Genomic DNA, 17,597 nt, shown 5'->3' on the forward strand with positions numbered 1-17,597 from the left:
ATTTTAAAAAATGTGTTGCCATGGTTTCTGGCTCTGTTGCTGGGTTACATACTGGCGTATTCAGTTTCCAAAAACACTACTATAAAGTAAGCTTATCATTGTAAGAGTTAGTGAAGTGCTTGAAAATTATAGCAAACATATTAAGAACATAAAAAGCAGAAGGCGAAGAGAGTGAATGCAGAAAAGCTTCAGCAATCTCAAGTGTTGAAAGCAGCACTGAATAAGCACAGAGAATCCTTATTTACAAAATATGATGAAACAACTGTTGACTTGGAAGAGCTTTGGAGGCTCTGATTTTCCTTCAGCTCCAAGCCTCTGAATGCCTACACTGGTCTTTAGCTATATTAATAACGTTAATGACAACAAAGACCTTTATCTTCTGGGAACCTATTGCTTGGAAATATATTTGCTTTTGTAAAGACAGATTTAAAAAAAATGCTCAAGTGTATGTCATTTTGGGACCTTTTTACTAAGATGCATTAAGCAGCTAGCAGAGGATTTTCTGCATGGCAGACGTTAGTGTTGACCTGCATTAATGGCTCCCAGCCAGCAAGGTTAAAAAAAATGTTAGCTGTTTAATGTGGTTAGAGGTGGGTTGTGGGCATGCCGTGAGCAGAGCAGAGCAGTGGCCAGCTGTAACATCTAGTGTGTGGGTCAATGTCATTCTTTAGCTCTCACGACTGCTGATTAGTATAGCTGAGTAGTGTAGCCAAACCCCTGGGAAGGCTAGCCCTCTCCTTGTCACTTCTCCATGATCACCTCCCAACCCCTTCAATGCCATCTCTGATCACAATCCCCCATCACCTCAGGATAATTCTCCCATATGATTCTTTCTGACCTGCAACCTCATGATGCAAGACCCTCCCTCCCTTGCCAAGCCCTTTAGGCAATGAACCAGTCCACATTCACCCTTGCTCACTTACCTATACATTCCCTGGTAGTCTAGTAGATTAGGCAGAAGAGGTCCCCCTTTACACCTTCCTGGCTGAGTCTTGGCTTCATAATGGTGGATCTGACCCTAGTAGTAGACTGCAGTACTATTACTGTCAGTAAAGCCAAACTGTCCTATATGACAGATTGATCCCTAGTGCTGTACCACAAGCAGTGTGTTTTATCTAGCGAGAAAGGTGCCGGTACTCAAATGCCAGGACACCCTTCAGGGGTGGGGTGATCACTGAGGGACCCTCCCCACAATAGCCAGCCCCCCTGCAACCACTCACAGAATCTATGACAAGGCAGAATTGGTGTGTAGAGCCTGAGGATTTTCATTAAAACTTGGAGACCAGGGGTCAAATTTAACAGACAATGGAAAAGGTGCCGGTACTCAGTACCCCCCAAGTACCCCGTCAAAAAAAGCCCTGACCAGAAGACTACTGCAAGGGGTCAGAATCAATATTTTGAACTGGGGACTGTTCCTGCCATGTACACTAGACTACCAGGGAATGTGTGGGTAACCAACATGGGGGGAGGTTTACTCTGGGGGAGGGACTTAATAAGGGGGTTCTTGTGTTAGGGAGGGGTATCATACGTGAGGGTCGAATCTTGATCTATTTTTTTGTTAGCTTTAGGCTAGCATCACATGACATGCATTGGCAGGAAGTGTGAGTGCACCTGGCACCTGCACTATCTGTTAATGTACTTAACATTATGCCCCTTTGGTAAGTGTCCGCCATGGTAACTGCAGGACATATACTGGGCACCCCTTCTTTGCATTTACCACATAGGCTGTGCATTTTCCACAGCTAAATTTTTGCAGTATAGGTGCTGCTCTAATCACTAGGCAGGCTATACACAATTTTCAATAAATAAATATTTTTAAGATGTTTCCCTATTGGATCACAACAGAATAAGCTTCTCATCCTAAATTTCAACAAATAAGGTACCTAGACATTAGCAATATACACAAAACTAACCACAGTTGCATATAACAATTTACTGACAAACAGGAAAACATGTCCTAACTACTCTTCAGTGGAGGAGTGGCCTAGTGGGTTAGAGCATCGGTCTTGAAATCCAGAGGAGGCCTACTACTACTATTTAGCATTTCTATAGCGCTACAAGGTGTACGCAGCGCTGCACAAACATAGAAGAAAGACAGTCCCTGCTCAAAGAGCTTACAATCTAATAGACAAAATAAATAAATAAATAAATAAAGTAAGCAAATCAAATCAATTAATGTGAATGGGAAGGAAGAGAGGAGGGTAGGTGGAGGCGAGTGGTTACGAGTCAAAAGCAATGTTAAAGAGGTGGGCTTTCAGTCTAGATTTAAAGGTGGCCAAGGATGGGGCAAGACGTAGGGGCTCAGGAAGTTTATTCCAGGCGTAGGGTGCAGCGAGACAGAAGGCGCGAAGTCTGGAGTTGGCAGTAGTGAAGAAGGGAACAGATAAGAAGGATTTATCCATGGAGCGGAGTGCACGGGAAGGGGTGTAGGGAAGGACGAGTGTGGAGAGATACTGGGGAGCAGCAGAGTGAGTACATTTATAGGTTAGTAGAAGAAGTTTGAACAGGATGCGAGAACGGATAGGGAGCCAGTGAAGGGTCTTGAGGAGAGGGGTAGTATGAGTAAAGTGACCCTGGCGGAAGACGAGACGGGCAGCAGAGTTTTGAACCGACTGGAGAGGGGAGAGGTGACTAAGTGGGAGGCCAGCAAGAAGCAGATTGCAGTAGTCTAAACGAGAGGTGACAAGGGTGTGGATGAGGGTTTTGGTAGAGTGCTCGGAAAGAAAAGGGGCGGATTTTACGGATGTTGTAAAGAAAGAAACGACAGGTCTTGGCAATCTACTGGATATGAGCAGAGAAGGAGAGAGAAGAGTCAAAGATGACCCCAAGGTTTCGAGCTGAGGAGACAGGGAGAATGAGAGAGCCATCAACAGAAATAGAAAACGGGGGGAGCGGGGAGGTGGGTTTGGGGGGGGGGGGGGGAAATGAGAAGCTCGGTTTTGGTCATATTTAATTTCAGGTGGCGTTGAGACATCCAGGCAGCAATGTCAGACAAGCACGCTGAAACTTTGGTTTGGATGCAAGGTGAGATATCAGGGGTAGAAAGGTAGATTTGGGAGTCATCAGCATAGAGATGGTAGGAAAAGCCATGGGATGAGATTAATGAACCAAGGGAAGAAGTGTAGATAGAAAAGAGGAGGGGACCAAGAACAGAACCCTGAGGTACGCCGACAGGCAGAGGGATAGAAGTAGAAGAGGATCCACCAGAGTGAACACTAAAGGTGCGGAGGGAGAGGTAGGAATAGAACCAGGAAAGGACAGAGCCCTGGAATCCAAGTGAGGACAGGGTATCGAGAAGGCCGGTTCAAATCCCACTGCTGCTCCTTGTGATCTTGGGTAAGTCACTTAACCTTCCATTGCCTCAGGTACAAACTTAGATTGTGAGCCCTCCAGGGACAGGGAAATGCCCAGTGTACCTGAATGTAACTCAGCTTGAGCTACTACTGAAAAAGGTGTGAGTTAACTCCAAATAAATATTTAAATTAAAACAGATAAACAATTATATGCATAAGATAGGTAGGTAAAAAACACGGCCATTTTGTGAGACCCAAAATAATTTCCTGATGGTGTTGCTTTATCCTTAATCCAATTTGTAAGCATTTGCACTTTTTTGGCATACTTTTCATCAGAACAAAAGTCTGTACATTTGACACAGTGTTAGCATCATATCTATATTATTTGAATGCTCTAATAGTAACATAGTAAATGATGGCAGATAAAGACCTGTACGGTCCATCCAGTCTGCCCAACAAGATAAACTCATTTTACATGGTATGTGTTACTTTATATGTATACCCGAGTTTGATTTGTCCTTGCCTTTCTCAGGGCACAGACCGTAGAAGTCTGCCCAGTACTGTTCTTGTACTAAGTTCTGAAGCTAATGTCGAAGCCCCTTAAAATTTACATTCCAGCCCATCCCTATCTATTGTCACGATCAGGGCGTAGACCGTAGAAGTCTGCCCAGCTCCCGTTTTGTTTCCCTAATTACCGGCATCGCCACCCAATCTCCGCTAACATTCCATGGAACCATTCCTTCCAAACAGGATTCCTTTGTGTTTATCCCACGCATATTTGAATTCCATTACCGTTTTCATCTCCACCACCGCCATTAGCACGACAACATATAAAATGATGGAGGATCAAAGCCACCCTTGCCTTTCCCCTGGCATGCTTTACTCCCCCAATACGCCCCGGAGCCCAGATGTGGCCCAGCATTGAATTTCTGGTTTTAACGCCGGAGGTAGCCAGCAAAACACTAATTGCCGCCGTCTGAATATCGGGCCCTGATATTCAGTGCTTAACCACATAAGATAACCGCATAAAACACAGGCCTATCTTTATGCGGTTCATCTTATGCAGCTAAGTGTTGAAATACTGTATTTGACTGCCTATGTATTAGGCAATCCAGATGCCTAAATATTCAATGCCGGTGTCCAGACATGGCCTGGCATTGAATATTCAGGGATAAAGCTGGCAGTGGAAAAAATAATGCTGACTGTTGTGGGCTGAGTTTCAACCCCATTAAGATTCATGTGTATTGTGTTGACACTCATGAATATCATATTTATACTTATAAACATGTTCTTCCATGTTGCCTGTTATGTTCACTTCATATTCTACCTGATATCTAACATTTGCTGTTGTATGATGTTTTGCAGTGCTGTTAAATGTTTATATTTATTATACTGTATCATATATGTACATCCGCAGAACAATGGATATCGGGAACAGCAGACAGCAGCAAGCCCCCCCCAATGAAGACCCCTCCAAAAGCATTCCCTCTCTGAAGAGCCCCGCAAAAGAACCCCCTACCCCAATGAATAGAATCCACCACCCTCCCTGAAGACCCCAAACCCATCCCCTCTAGGCATCCTCTCCTGGGCATACTTTTATAAACCCTGCTGGACCAGCATAGAACGGGCAGCAGCTATCCCTACTTGTTCCTGCCTATGCTGGCTCCAGCTTCAAAAATGTGGCTGTGACGTCTTACGGTAGTTTCTAAGAAGGCAGAATTTCTGCCTGGTGAATGTTTCTTGCCCACCCTTGGTTTTCCCAGAAAGTATGTTTAAAAGGTATCTTATTGAGATTATGAAGGTACCACAATAAATTCCTCCCCTATCAAGGGTATATTATTTTGTCCCAGTTAAGAAAAAAATCAGTTGATACTGGTAGTGATCAACTAGAGGTATCTCAGGAGTCCCCCAGAACAGTTTGGAGTCAACAGCTTTATTTCAGTCTTCTAATGATAAAATAGCAAACCCTGAAACTTTGTTACTTATGTACTGGATCCTCATCATGATTGGATTTTATGTCTGTACTTTTGAGATAGGGTTGATTTCCTTCTTAATAAGAAATTTTATATTTTTCCTGATGTTTAAGGCTACACAGAGAAGTAAATTATTCTTAGCCATGAGGCCCACTGTATTAATAGCTTGGTGCTGTTTTTGTTTTTTTCTTAAATTTTCCTGAAAATGCTTAGTAAAGTGTAATAATGTGAATTATATATTCTAGGATCTTCTCAGCTCCCATTTTTTCCTTTCTGATAAATGATGACTTGTGCTGCCTTTTATGTTGATCGTTTAGAGAGTGACTTATAGTTTTGTAAAGATTAGACACTCCATCTAGCTGCCCTCTTTCCTTATTTTTTCACGTAGTTTTATTGCTTTGCAGATTAGGGTCTTGGATTTCTTTGCCTCCTTACTTCTTTTTACGTTAGACTGATGATACTGATGAAAAAGCATACTGTTCTCTCTGTTCTCTCATTTGTTTAATGATTTCAGTACACTGCTATCTTTTTATTTCTAGAGAATTCTTGAAAAACAAAAATAAAAGACTAACCAGTCCATCTAGACTACCCAGTTATTCCTATCCTTACTGCTAATGTTATATCCCAACTGTATGAGTTATTGTAAAGATGAAAACTTCCAGAGGGCTAGCCATGTAAAGTTTGTTGTTCTTGAAAACTCATGTATCAAAAAATTGGTTAGTGGGGGTCATAAGCCTCTTTGTCATTTTTGTTTTCATAACAAAACTGTCCTGGATAAGAAGAGATAATTCCTCATTTTAAGGAGTAACCTACTGACTAAAACAGTAGATTGAGAACCACGGAAAGCCATGGTTCAAATTCTGCTCCTTCCACTGATGCTTTTTGTGATATTTAGGCAAGTCACTTTATCCTCCATTGCCTCATGTATAAGCTTAGGACTAGATTTATTAACATATATAAATGCCATTATGTCATTGCCAGTTAGTAATTAGGCCCCATTTACAATAATGGGACCTGTGTTAATAATGCAAGTTAAATAGCAATAATGCACACTAAAGTGAAATAAAGCATGTTAATGTGTTAAAACAGATCAGTATACTTAACCTTTAAAGGAGCTCATGAATTGTACCTGAACTTATAACTTGCTTTTTGTTAACCCATTAGTGCCCAATGTTCCCATCAATTTTTAAGATCTGGAAAGGCGAATAATTAAAATGCTAAGACCTGGCTTTTCCCCCAAGCATTTTAATGGAGTTTGTTTGCTTTCCTGTTGATTTTAGTTCATAGATTTAAATTGTATTCTTTCATGTAGATTATTGGTTTAAACCAATGAAATCTGACTTTTTTGTGCCTGCACAGGATTCCTTAAAAGTAGCAATAAATTTTACACTTGAGAGTGTGTTAGCTAGGGATGAGCATTCATTTTCGTATGAATGGCAAACCATGATGTATGACATCTTTCTTTGTTCATACACCTGTAAATGAATCAAATGTACAGGAAGGTAGGATTTGTCATATCCTATTCATGTCATTCAATTTTGACAGCAAGGCACAGAACATAGGACCCAGGCATAGTGGTGCCTTTCTGGGAGGGGGAGAGGGGAGTTAAAAACGTTTTGAAAAGCAGCTATACAAGCATATCCCTACCACCCTTATCTAAAATTCCATGGGTGACATAAATAACACATTACACAAGAAGGCCCATGCAGAAAAGACATGAGGATGAGCTGTGTGTGGATGGTTCTCTACAGCAAAAATAAATGAGAAAAAAAATACCACCATGATGCTATAATGAAATCATATGTAAACTTTTAGGAATGGTCTCATTATGCTGCTGTTACATAGAGGAGGTGACTGAATGCATGCACATTTGTTCCGTGTGGTAATGGAAGCTATATTCCCCCGGATTCTATATAGTGCACTTAGACGTAGGCGCCATAATCAGCGCAGATTCTATAACACCGCACATAACTTGGCTTAAGCTAATGAGCGCTATCAGCACTTAGCAAGCAATAATGAGCACTAATTAGCACTGATTAGAATTTAAGTGTACAAGTTGCTAAGCGTATTCTGTAATGATGTGCACCGAACTTCTAATGCACGAAGGCAAAGAGGGGTGTGGTTATGGGTGGGGAAACGGGCATTTCATGGGTGTTTTCGAAATTTAGGCACCTAGTTTTAGAATATGGCCCAGTGCACCTAAATCTATGCACCGGGATTTACATCATGTTTTACTTGGTGTAAATGTATGCATGCAGATTTAGGTGCTGAAATATCAACTAAGCGTATTCTATAATCGGCGCCAAAATCTAGGTGCCAATTATAGAATACATAGTTGGCACTGATTTCAACGCTGATTTTTTTAGGCGCCATATATAGAATCTCCTCCATTGTGTGTGCAATGAAAAAAAAATGCTGTCTTCTTGCACATGCACAGTTATGGTGGGTAGCCATATGAAAAGTTTGATAAGATTTTATCTGCACCTATAATAGTCATGGTTTCCACCCTGCACATTCTGATGGCATTAAACTTAGTTCTTCATATTATATAAAAATTTATCCATCATGCTAATATGTGCACAAATGAAGAACTGTACACCACAGTGAAACTTTACTGGAAAAAACCCAGGAAAAAAAACTGCTAAAAAAAAAAAGCACTTGGATAAACTGTTTGAAAAAAAGAAAAATTGTGTGTAAGATTGGTGTATAAGACATGCACAGTCTTCTGCAGGTACTTTTCACAATTTCTATGCTGCCCCAAACCTAGTGAAAAGTTTCTTCCATTGTAGATTGTGGTTTTCTTCCCAGCATTGCAGCAGCACCATCTCTGCATTGCAGCGGGATACTTAATGGCTTCATTACCATTCATTTTTATACATTTAAACAAAGTTTGCAGCTATCTGTACCAGACATGTTAATACCAGTGCCAACTGCCTTCCAGCACTGCTCAGGCTGGAACATGCAAATAAATCCTGCAGGAAGCATGCGGTTAGACTTGTGCTAGCTTTCTGCACGGGCCCCAGGGAGAGCGAGAGCACCATTTTCTCTGAGGCACTCAAGAAAGGGAAGATGATTTTGCTGATGTGCAAATGACTGAAAAAAATGAAAAAAAAATCAAAACATCCAAACAGCATAAGTACTGTGAATCAGACAGTTATGACTGTGAAGGAGACAAAAAGTGATTTGCTGGTGCTGCAAGTAGCAGCCTCTTATTGAGAGACAGTGAGTTCTGGATAGACAGATATGTCTTTGAAGGTAAAAAAGGTGTTTAAAAAAATTCTTTCAGGGTTTCTGGCTGTGTCAGCTTGGCGGAGCTACAACAGGCTGCAGAATAGGCTAACTAGATGGGCAGCTCTGTCTGTGAAGAAGAAAAAGTGACTTTAAAAATGCAACACACTGCCTGCACTTGGCTAGTATTAAAAGCCCTCTGGAGCATCAGGCTTGGACAAATAATCAGTTCAGAAAAGTTCGGAAGTCCTTCGAGGATGCCAAGGGAGGGGAGGGGCAATAAGGACTATCCCTAGCCTTGTCATCCCAATAGCGAATACACTGGAGATGAAGTCGGAAGGTTTTTGGCAATGACAAGGACAGACAGCAGAAATTTTGCACGCTGAAGTAGAAAAAAAAAAAAAAAGCTTACACACTAGCTACTCTCTGCAACCACTGATGTAAGGAACTATCACCCTTGTAAGCAAGGTGGAGGGAAAGGAGTGTCACAGGCAGTGGGGATGAGGCAGGGGAAACAGTGAGAATGCCAGCAAGCAGTACAGACAGCATTCTACTACTTCTCCCCTCCTAAGAGATGTGGTTTTCACTTTCGGACGATCCTAGACTGAGACTGCTGTTCTCTTGGGTATACACTGTTGCATGTTCCTAGATATGGGAAACAAGGGGGTGGGTTACTTTTTCTATATGAGTTTTTTGTCAGTTACTTTGTTGGACAAGATCTCTACGCCATCTTCAGAAATTTTGAGCTGTTCTATTAGTGACTCAGTGTTTCTAGGTACACTTGGATGTATTCTTGTCTATTGCCCCCCTCCCCCCAGGTAAATGGGTGAGTTTGAAAGATCCCTTACAAGAATTTACTAAATATACTGTATATCATCAAAGTACTTTATTAGTGGTGGATATTAATTTACATCTTGAGGACAGACAGGATAATAATTCAAATTATTTCTTGGAATTCTTGGAGTCTTTAGATTTTAGATGACATAATATTCAATGTTCACATAATAAGGGCTACTTGTTAAGATATTCTTGAATTATCAAACAAACTCTAGTGTTTCTGTTTACAATCTTGTGGGTATGTTTACTAAGTTGCGTTAGCGTTTAATGCGCCTTTAAAGTTAAGGCGCATTAAACGCTAACGTGCCTATACATTTTTATGGGCGCATTAACATTTAACATGCGTAAACCATTAACACGTGTTAAAACTCCTAACACACCTATAGTGCACCTTAGTAAACATAGGCATTAATTTTAAAGTAAGTAGACAGGACTCTTGGACTGATCATTTTTACTGGATTTTACTATTTTATAGCAGGATAATGGTTCTAAAAATGTTAAGAATAAGGTTTGGTGAAAAAAAGAGGAAGAATTGATCCAACTTTGTTTTGGTAAAAATTGAGCAATTTGTGCAATTCAGGTTCAATATAAGAGATTTTTTTGAAATGGTACACCTATGCTCATACTATATTGGATGAAATAGCACCTATCAAAGTTAAAAATAAGGGCCCTGTTTACTAAGGTGCGCTAAACGATAGACACACACATATGTTCCTATGGGTGTGTCTAACGTTTAGCACGCACTAAAAATGCTAGTGCGTCTATAGCACGGCTTAGTAAACAGAGCCCTAAAGTTTTTAAGAAATCTGAAAAGTGGTTTGATTCTGAATTATTGGTTATGAAGCAAGAATGTAGAAAGACAGAAAGAAGTCGGAGAAAGTTCCATTCTCCTGATGCTAGGTAATACTGGAGATTGATGGTATTGTTATGTAAATCTACCCTAACTAAAAAGAGAAAATAATTTTATTCTAAATTGGTGAATTAATCTACTATTGAGGCAGCCATGGGCAAAGAAATTGTTAATTCTGTTTTAACTCTTCAGTCCTGTAAAGTAAAGTGAAGGAATGCCAGCTGGATTTAATTTACTCAGAAGTTAGCCTCTGCTAGACTGAAAGGTTAGAAAGGTCAGTGAGAAATTAAACACTCTTTGCCCCTTTTTGAGTTAAATGTTAGGTCATAGGTATTAGTTTACCACATATGGGTGCCATTATGAACAAGGCATGTTGCAGACATACTGTAGTTTTAAAAGGATTAGTTTTAAAATGATTAGAAGGAAACAGGTTAGATATAGATATTCTAGATATTATAGATACCATTATAAATATTTAGACTATGTCTTATAAGGAATCTGATTTCTGCTTATTTTAGAATATGTTTTATTCTGTGTAATTAATAAGTTTTGTTTCTGTGTAGAATATCTGTTCAACTCAGTGTTACTTTACAAGTAAGACTGCAGTTGAAAAGGTCATCATCTGGTTTGAATTATCCACAGTCCTAGCTAGTTCAATGTATGAAGCTAATAGGTGAAAGAGGTCAGAAAAAGTCAACTTACTTCCTTGATGGATTATAGCAAAATGTAGGACTGTATGCCATTAAGCAAGACTGGCCCCTTAGCCCCTAAATGAACCTAAGTTAGTATGAAGTTGATTGGGAAACTGATTATGTGAATAATAATAAAATGCAAGAGTTCTGGTGCCATATTGTCTAGTGTGAGGGGCCCCAGGTCATAGGTCAGTTTAGGAAATATCAAACCTATGTAACTGATATTTTGGAAATATATGTATAGAGATGATTGGTTCAGACAGGGTAATTAATCTATTCTTTACCATCTGGAAAGTAAGGGGGGCTAGGAGGGGGTTTAGAACTGTATATAACTGGGAGCAGAGGCAGCTTACGTTGGAACAGACAGAAGAAGGAGCTGAGAAGGAGAGAAGAGAACTGAAGAGGACAGACAGAAGCCACAAAGACACAGAGAGCTGAGAAAGAGAAGAAGAGACTTAATGCTGATGTCCTACTTTGTTTGCTGGCAAATAAAGAAGATTTCTCCCTCATTCTGGTGTGTGCTGTTTGACTCCTGAAGTACCACAGATTCTGCTAATACTAGTGGTAATTCCTGCAACACTATCAATGTGAACTAGGTATTCAATTTAGTTGATAATCTGACATGTATTGATGATTTGATGTCAGAACAAAATCATATGCCATTTGCGAACGATTTAGCTGTTTTTTAGGAATAAGGTTGCAAATATAAGGTCTCAGTTACAGTTGAAAAGTACTACTAGGTTTGAGGCTAATATGGAAAGTATTAGTAGATTTGAGGCAAATGTGGTGGGTCTGTTTAGATTCCTGAAGATCGTTTGTGGAATACTTTTAATCCTATGAAATTATGTGACACAAAATCATTGCTCATGGGTCCTTGCTAAAAGGGAAGTACCACTGTGTTACTGCAGCAGCCTGGTCTTATTTTCCACCCCCAGCATGCATCATATCCAGCGCTACAAAAATATTTTAATTTTTGTAGCACCGGTGTGTATCCGACAGTGCCGTGCGCTGCCAAGTTACCACCGGGTTAACGTGGGAGCCCTTACTGCCACCTCAATGGATCACGGTAAGTGCTTCCCCCTGAAATGGCAGCACAGCAAGTGCTTCACTTGCCACATGGCCATTTCCTGAAAAAAACAAAGACCTGCCTTTTACCCACTGCAATAAGAGGGGGTCTTGGCATGCATCAAAAATACAAGCTGATGCCAGCGCGGGGCCCCCTTTTGCCACAGATTCATAAAAGGGGCCCTCAGTGTGTAAAATCTCACTGCAGTTTAGACTCCTGTCTTACTTGTGTTATGAAAGCTATATCTCCATCTTTACTTGATAAACTTACAGAATGGTTTAATGAAAGTTTAGCAAGTGGTCTTTTTCAAGCATCCTGGGGGGAAATTGTTCTTACCTGAATTCCTAAGAATCCTAGGGACAACTTACAGTCTGTCAGCAACTATGTTGTAATTCACCTGGGGACAAATGACCTGGTCAACAATAGCAAGTTTACAGTACAGAGAGCGTTCCAGAAGCTTGGGAAGGGACTGAAATCTTTGATTCGGACTGTGGCTTTTTCTGAAGTAATTTCTACATGGGGGAAAGGAGAGGAAAGACTAAGCAAAACAGTGGAATTCAATAAGTGGCTTGAGCCTTGGTGTAAAGAAGAAGGTTTTAGATACATAGGAGTATGAAGTAATACGTGGAAAAATAACAGGCTGTACTGTAATGATGGGCTACATCTTTCTGTGACAGGAAAAAGGATCCTTGGGGACAAATTCAGAGGGTATATTTCTAGACATTTAAACTAGAGGGTGGGGGTGACAAAAGGAAACAAGGGAATTCAGAAAGTCACCCCCAGAATAAACATGATAGCAGAGGTAAAGGTCATCTAAATTTAGAAAACCACCTGAACTCACTAAGCACATGGAAAGCAATGAGCACAAATGTTCATAGTCTAAGTAAAAAGGTTCAAGACTTGAAAGCTCTGATGTTTTAAGACAACCTGGATATTGTTGCTATTACAGAGATGTGGTTCAATGAGTCCCATGAATGGGATGTGACTATACCAGGTTATAATCTTTTTAGGAAGGACAGAGGGCCGAAGAGGTGGAGGAGTGGCACTGTATCTGAAAGACAATATCAGAGCGGCTGAAATGCGGGAAACTGGAGAAAAAAAGAAGCTTTATGGATCATCCTGGAAAGAGTGGAGTGGACTTATCTACAGACCTCCAGCACAAACGGAGAAGCTAGAGAAGGATCTAATAGAAGATATTCAAAAGATTGGTATGAAAGGGGAGGTGCTACTGTTGGGAGATTTCAACTTGTCTGATGTGGATTGGAACGTCCCGCCTGCAGAATCGGAAAGAAGTAGGGAGATCGTGGACACCTGTCTAAGTGCTTTGCTCAGATAAATGGTGACGGAACCCACGATGGAGGGGTCAATGCTGGATCTAGTGCTCACGAATGGAGGAAGTGTTTCCAATATCCAGGTGGGTGCCCACCTATGTAATAGTGATCATCACACGATATGGTTTGATATAAGGGCAAAGGTGGAGTGCATAAAACTCAAAATACTGGATTTCAGACGTACTGATTTTGATAAAATGGGGGGAATACCTGAAGGAGCTGTTGGCATGGGAAGGCATAGGAGAAGAGGAAAATCAGTGGTAGGAGTGTGGGAGAGTGATTCACCCCCTGCGACGGCCGAACAGTGGTTTCAAATATGAACAGTTAAAAGTATGTTCTCCTGAAGACGCCATTACGGCAAAATGTGGCTCCACGCTAGGAACAACAACGGTATCTTATTTAGAATTTTAATACTTACCTGCAAGACATATTACCAAGGGTTTTCTTCTTACCTGGCTTCTAAAACGATCCCATATATGCCCACCCATTCCCTTTGCTCTTTAGATTCCAACCAATTGGTACTTCCCCACCTTAAGCAAGCCCATTATGAATCCACTAGGCATAGCACGTTTTATTTCTTGTCCACTAGACAGATACGTAATGAACAGTCTTTTAAGTCAAGTCATTTTTGAAGATGCATTTTTTTTTTTACTATAATAAGACCCACTTTGTAAAAGCACAATTTAAATTTTTTTATGATAGGTACTATTGCCGTATTGTGCTAAAAAAAGCACAATAAAGAAAAATGCATCGTGGCCATTATCTTCCAGGCATGATGCTTGATTACTGAAATCAAATTGGGACAGTTCAGGTATTATGTGGATACAAGGATATCCAGAATGCTTTCTATATTTGCACTGCTGAAATGTACAGCTGAGGCAAACCTGTTTCTGCAGTGCATTCTAAAAAGAAAGCTTTTGACAGTGAATACAGTGTTTAGTTTGCCAATATAATTGCTTTCCATTTGGAAGGAAAGATCTATCTTCGGGCCAAGTAACTTTTTCCTCTTAATACTATAAAAGATGAAACCTCGAAACTCATTTGCAGCATATATTGAGGGATACTGTGCAAAGTGTAGAGAAGCATTAAAGTGTGCTGGCACTGATTGTTCAGTTAAAGGGGTTTATCTCTCTCCTCCCAACATTGTGCCTTTGGGAAACTTTTAATGGATCCAGCAGAAGCATCCAGTGCTTCCAAATGGAAATGTTAAACTACAATTCTAAGCTGACAGCCAAAAGTATCACAAAGTGAAAATGACTTATGAAGCACATGCTGTGCATCACCTGCTCAAAATATTGACAGAAAATTATCAGAAAAAGCAAAGGGATTATAGTTTGAATATAAAAATCATCTTTTTCATTCTTCTACAAACCAATATATATATATATATATCATTGTCCTGGATCTAACGTACTTATAATATAACATATTTACCAGTACTTTATATCCAGAACAAAAACATTTATGGGCCCTTTTACTAAAGTGTTGCCGAGTGGCAACCTGGAACTACCACCTGCCCAACGTGGCTGCTGGCGGTAGTTCCACCTCAAGCGTGTGCTACTTCTGGCACTACAGAAAATTCCGTAATTTCTGGTGTGGCGCTAACCTGATGGTATTGGGCAGAGGTTACCACTGGGTTACCACGAGAGCCCTTACCACCATCTCAATGGGTAGTGGTAAGTTCTCTCCCCTGCATGGCCACATGGTAAGAATAATTGTAACACATGGCCATGTCTTTTTAAAACGGCCATGGCATGCGGCAAAAACAGCCCTCGTCACTACCGCAGGGCCCTTTTTACTGGGGCTTGGTAAAAGGACCCCTTAAAGCCTAATCTCAGTAGTAGTTGGAGTCTGAGCTGGAGTCATAGTTGGACACTAGAAAAATAGAGGAGTCAGAGTTGCTGTACCAACTCTCTATCCCTGCTGAAAGGTAAAAACAAAGTGGTAATTAAATAAACAAATATGATTGATTATATCTAAATCAATTCCATCCAAAGGATTCAGCAAAGATCTGCTTGCAATAAGAGATGAATTGGCAATTTAATTAGAGAAACATGCAATGGTTTTCTGAATGGAATCCTAGAAGACAATAAATTATAGGAGTTTGGGTAATACTCACCACACTGAAATCAAGGTGATTCTCAATCCATTCCTGTCCTTCCCTGAACTCCTCTACAAGACCCATAATGTAGAGTGTATCCAATGCATCTACTACAGTGGCACCCATCTGCGCATTCCCTATTATTGAAGAAATTTTAAAAAAGAAAAAGAGGATTCTTTAGAGCAACCATGTATTCTCTGACAGGCAAACGAAAAACAATGAAAGAGAAAAGATCATATAACAGAACAAGATTTGTATTTAATGAAGTTCTTTCAAATATCCACATCTGCTAAATAAACACAACTCTTGGACAAACACTAGCAGACGTGCTTACAGAATAAATATCTCTCATTACCATAACACAAGCAAAGTACTGATCAATTATAAACAGCCCCAGTAGCAGATAACTCTGAATAGGTTGTGGAAATCTGAATTTTTTAAAAATGTGAATAGCAACCTGGTATTCTAATTTCTATTGGTCTCCTTTTACTACATGAAATGAGAAAATGGAATGCTGAAATCAATTAATAAATCAAGCATAGATAAATACCTTAAGGGCTCTTTTACAAAGGTGTGCTGAAAAATGGCCTGCGGTAGTGTAGACGCATATTTTGCACACGCACAGAATCATTTTTCATCGCAACTGTAAAAAATGCCTTTTTAAAACTTTTTGCCAAAAATGGACGTGCGTTCAGTTGGCAGGGGGAGAGAGGGAGTTAAACAAGACAAAGCACAAATTTTCAGCTTTCACTGAATATGCACAGTCAGTTTTGGCCAAGACCAAAACAGAAACCATGGCTGTAGCCTAACCAAAACTGGGCAGAAAAAGGATTTTAGGACAGTTCCAGCACCGTAACTGAAACCGAAATTCAGTCATCCACTACTGTTTACCCATGGATATCCTTTAAAATTACCCCCACAGTAAAATAGTAAATGAGAAAAGACAAAGACTAAAGTGGTCCATATGGTCTGCCCAGTATAAGTTCATCCTTTTGGTAGATGTGTGAATTAGGTTTCTAATGCAACCTAACACCAGCTCCTCTTTTTCCCAGGTCTTTCATTTGAACTTTCACCCCTCTTCTCATAGCTGTCCCAAGGATAGCCAAAATTCACCAGCGTTGGCATCCCCATGCTTTCTGAACCTTCAGTGCAATCATACTTCTGCTGTTTAGGGCTGTAGCTGCTAATCTGTCTAGGATGTCATCACAAACACGATGCCCTGAGTCATGCCAGCCTTCATGCTCCAATGGCTACTGAGGATGTGTGTGCTGAGGCATTAAAAGCCTGGTAGGAAAACCTAATGAGACTCTTCCCGCATGCTTCAGAGTTGAATAGGTGATCCAGGAATATTTCCTGGTCTTCCTGAGCAGGCTTGTGCAAGAATATTAGGTGCCCCAGGCAAACCTTCATTCTTGTATCTCCTCGAACCTCTTCTCACCCATGGCCTTAATGCCACATCTACTTGGGCGCTGCAACAGTGAAAATGGCCATAAAACAAAAAAGAAGCCAGAGTAGGGCCTTCAAACCCATGTGCACCCTGAATGCCTAGCTATGCCCCACCTTCTCTGATGCAGGCTTCCTGTTTCCATGGGAGCAGGACATGGCTGGACTGTCAGAGTGCAGCACTCAGGGATGCAGACCCCATGCTGTGCTTTTTTTTCTGTTTTTGCTGCCATTGCTACCACCACAGGTTCAGGAAAGGTTGGAAGCCACCCCCCCCCCCCCCCCCCCCCCCCGAGTTTGGCACTCTAGGCAACCAGCTAGCTCACTTGACGATAGCACCAGCCCTTTTCCTCGAGGAAGAGTCAATAAATTGCTTTAGTCTCAGAAGCCACTTGCGCATATATTGCATTACATGAAACAGGTGAGTTGCAATCCATGAACTGAGCATTGCACCCTGAAACACCTTTGCACCAATGAGATCCAGTGTTTATACATTTTTTCTTGGTGAAGTGTTACAATGTTCTTTTGTGTACTTTGCTTTTTTCAAGATGGACTCCATAACCACCTCATTAAACCTTAGGCTTGTCAGCTGTCTACATTTGAAATTTTGTTTTCTTGCTACAGGGGCACAAGAAACTGGGTTGTCACATGCTTGTTTGAAGCTACTGCAGTAGTCTGTATATAAGTACTGCAACTAAGTTTTTAGGTACATCGATATAGTTTAACAAACCCAATATTTCTAAGCTCTTTATCCTCCTGCCATCTTCTGAATACATTTTTCCT

The 17,597-nt window shown here is 40.6% G+C and overlaps 1 protein-coding gene across 2 annotated transcripts in view; it reads right to left on the bottom strand.

The window, feature by feature from the left end:
• MAN1A2 (mannosidase alpha class 1A member 2) overlaps positions 1–17,597 on the bottom strand; it is a 488,967-nt gene that overhangs the window by 161,746 nt on the left and 309,624 nt on the right. For both annotated transcript variants that reach the window (XM_030204025.1, XM_030204024.1), the window contains exon 4: positions 15,390–15,508. In XM_030204025.1, coding sequence (XP_030059885.1) covers positions 15,390–15,508 — 119 coding nt within the window. The remainder of the gene's footprint in view (positions 1–15,389; positions 15,509–17,597) is intronic.

The sequence above is a fragment of the Microcaecilia unicolor genome, chromosome 5, assembly GCF_901765095.1.
Source record: "Microcaecilia unicolor chromosome 5, aMicUni1.1, whole genome shotgun sequence".
Taxonomy (NCBI): Eukaryota; Metazoa; Chordata; class Amphibia; order Gymnophiona; family Siphonopidae; genus Microcaecilia; species Microcaecilia unicolor.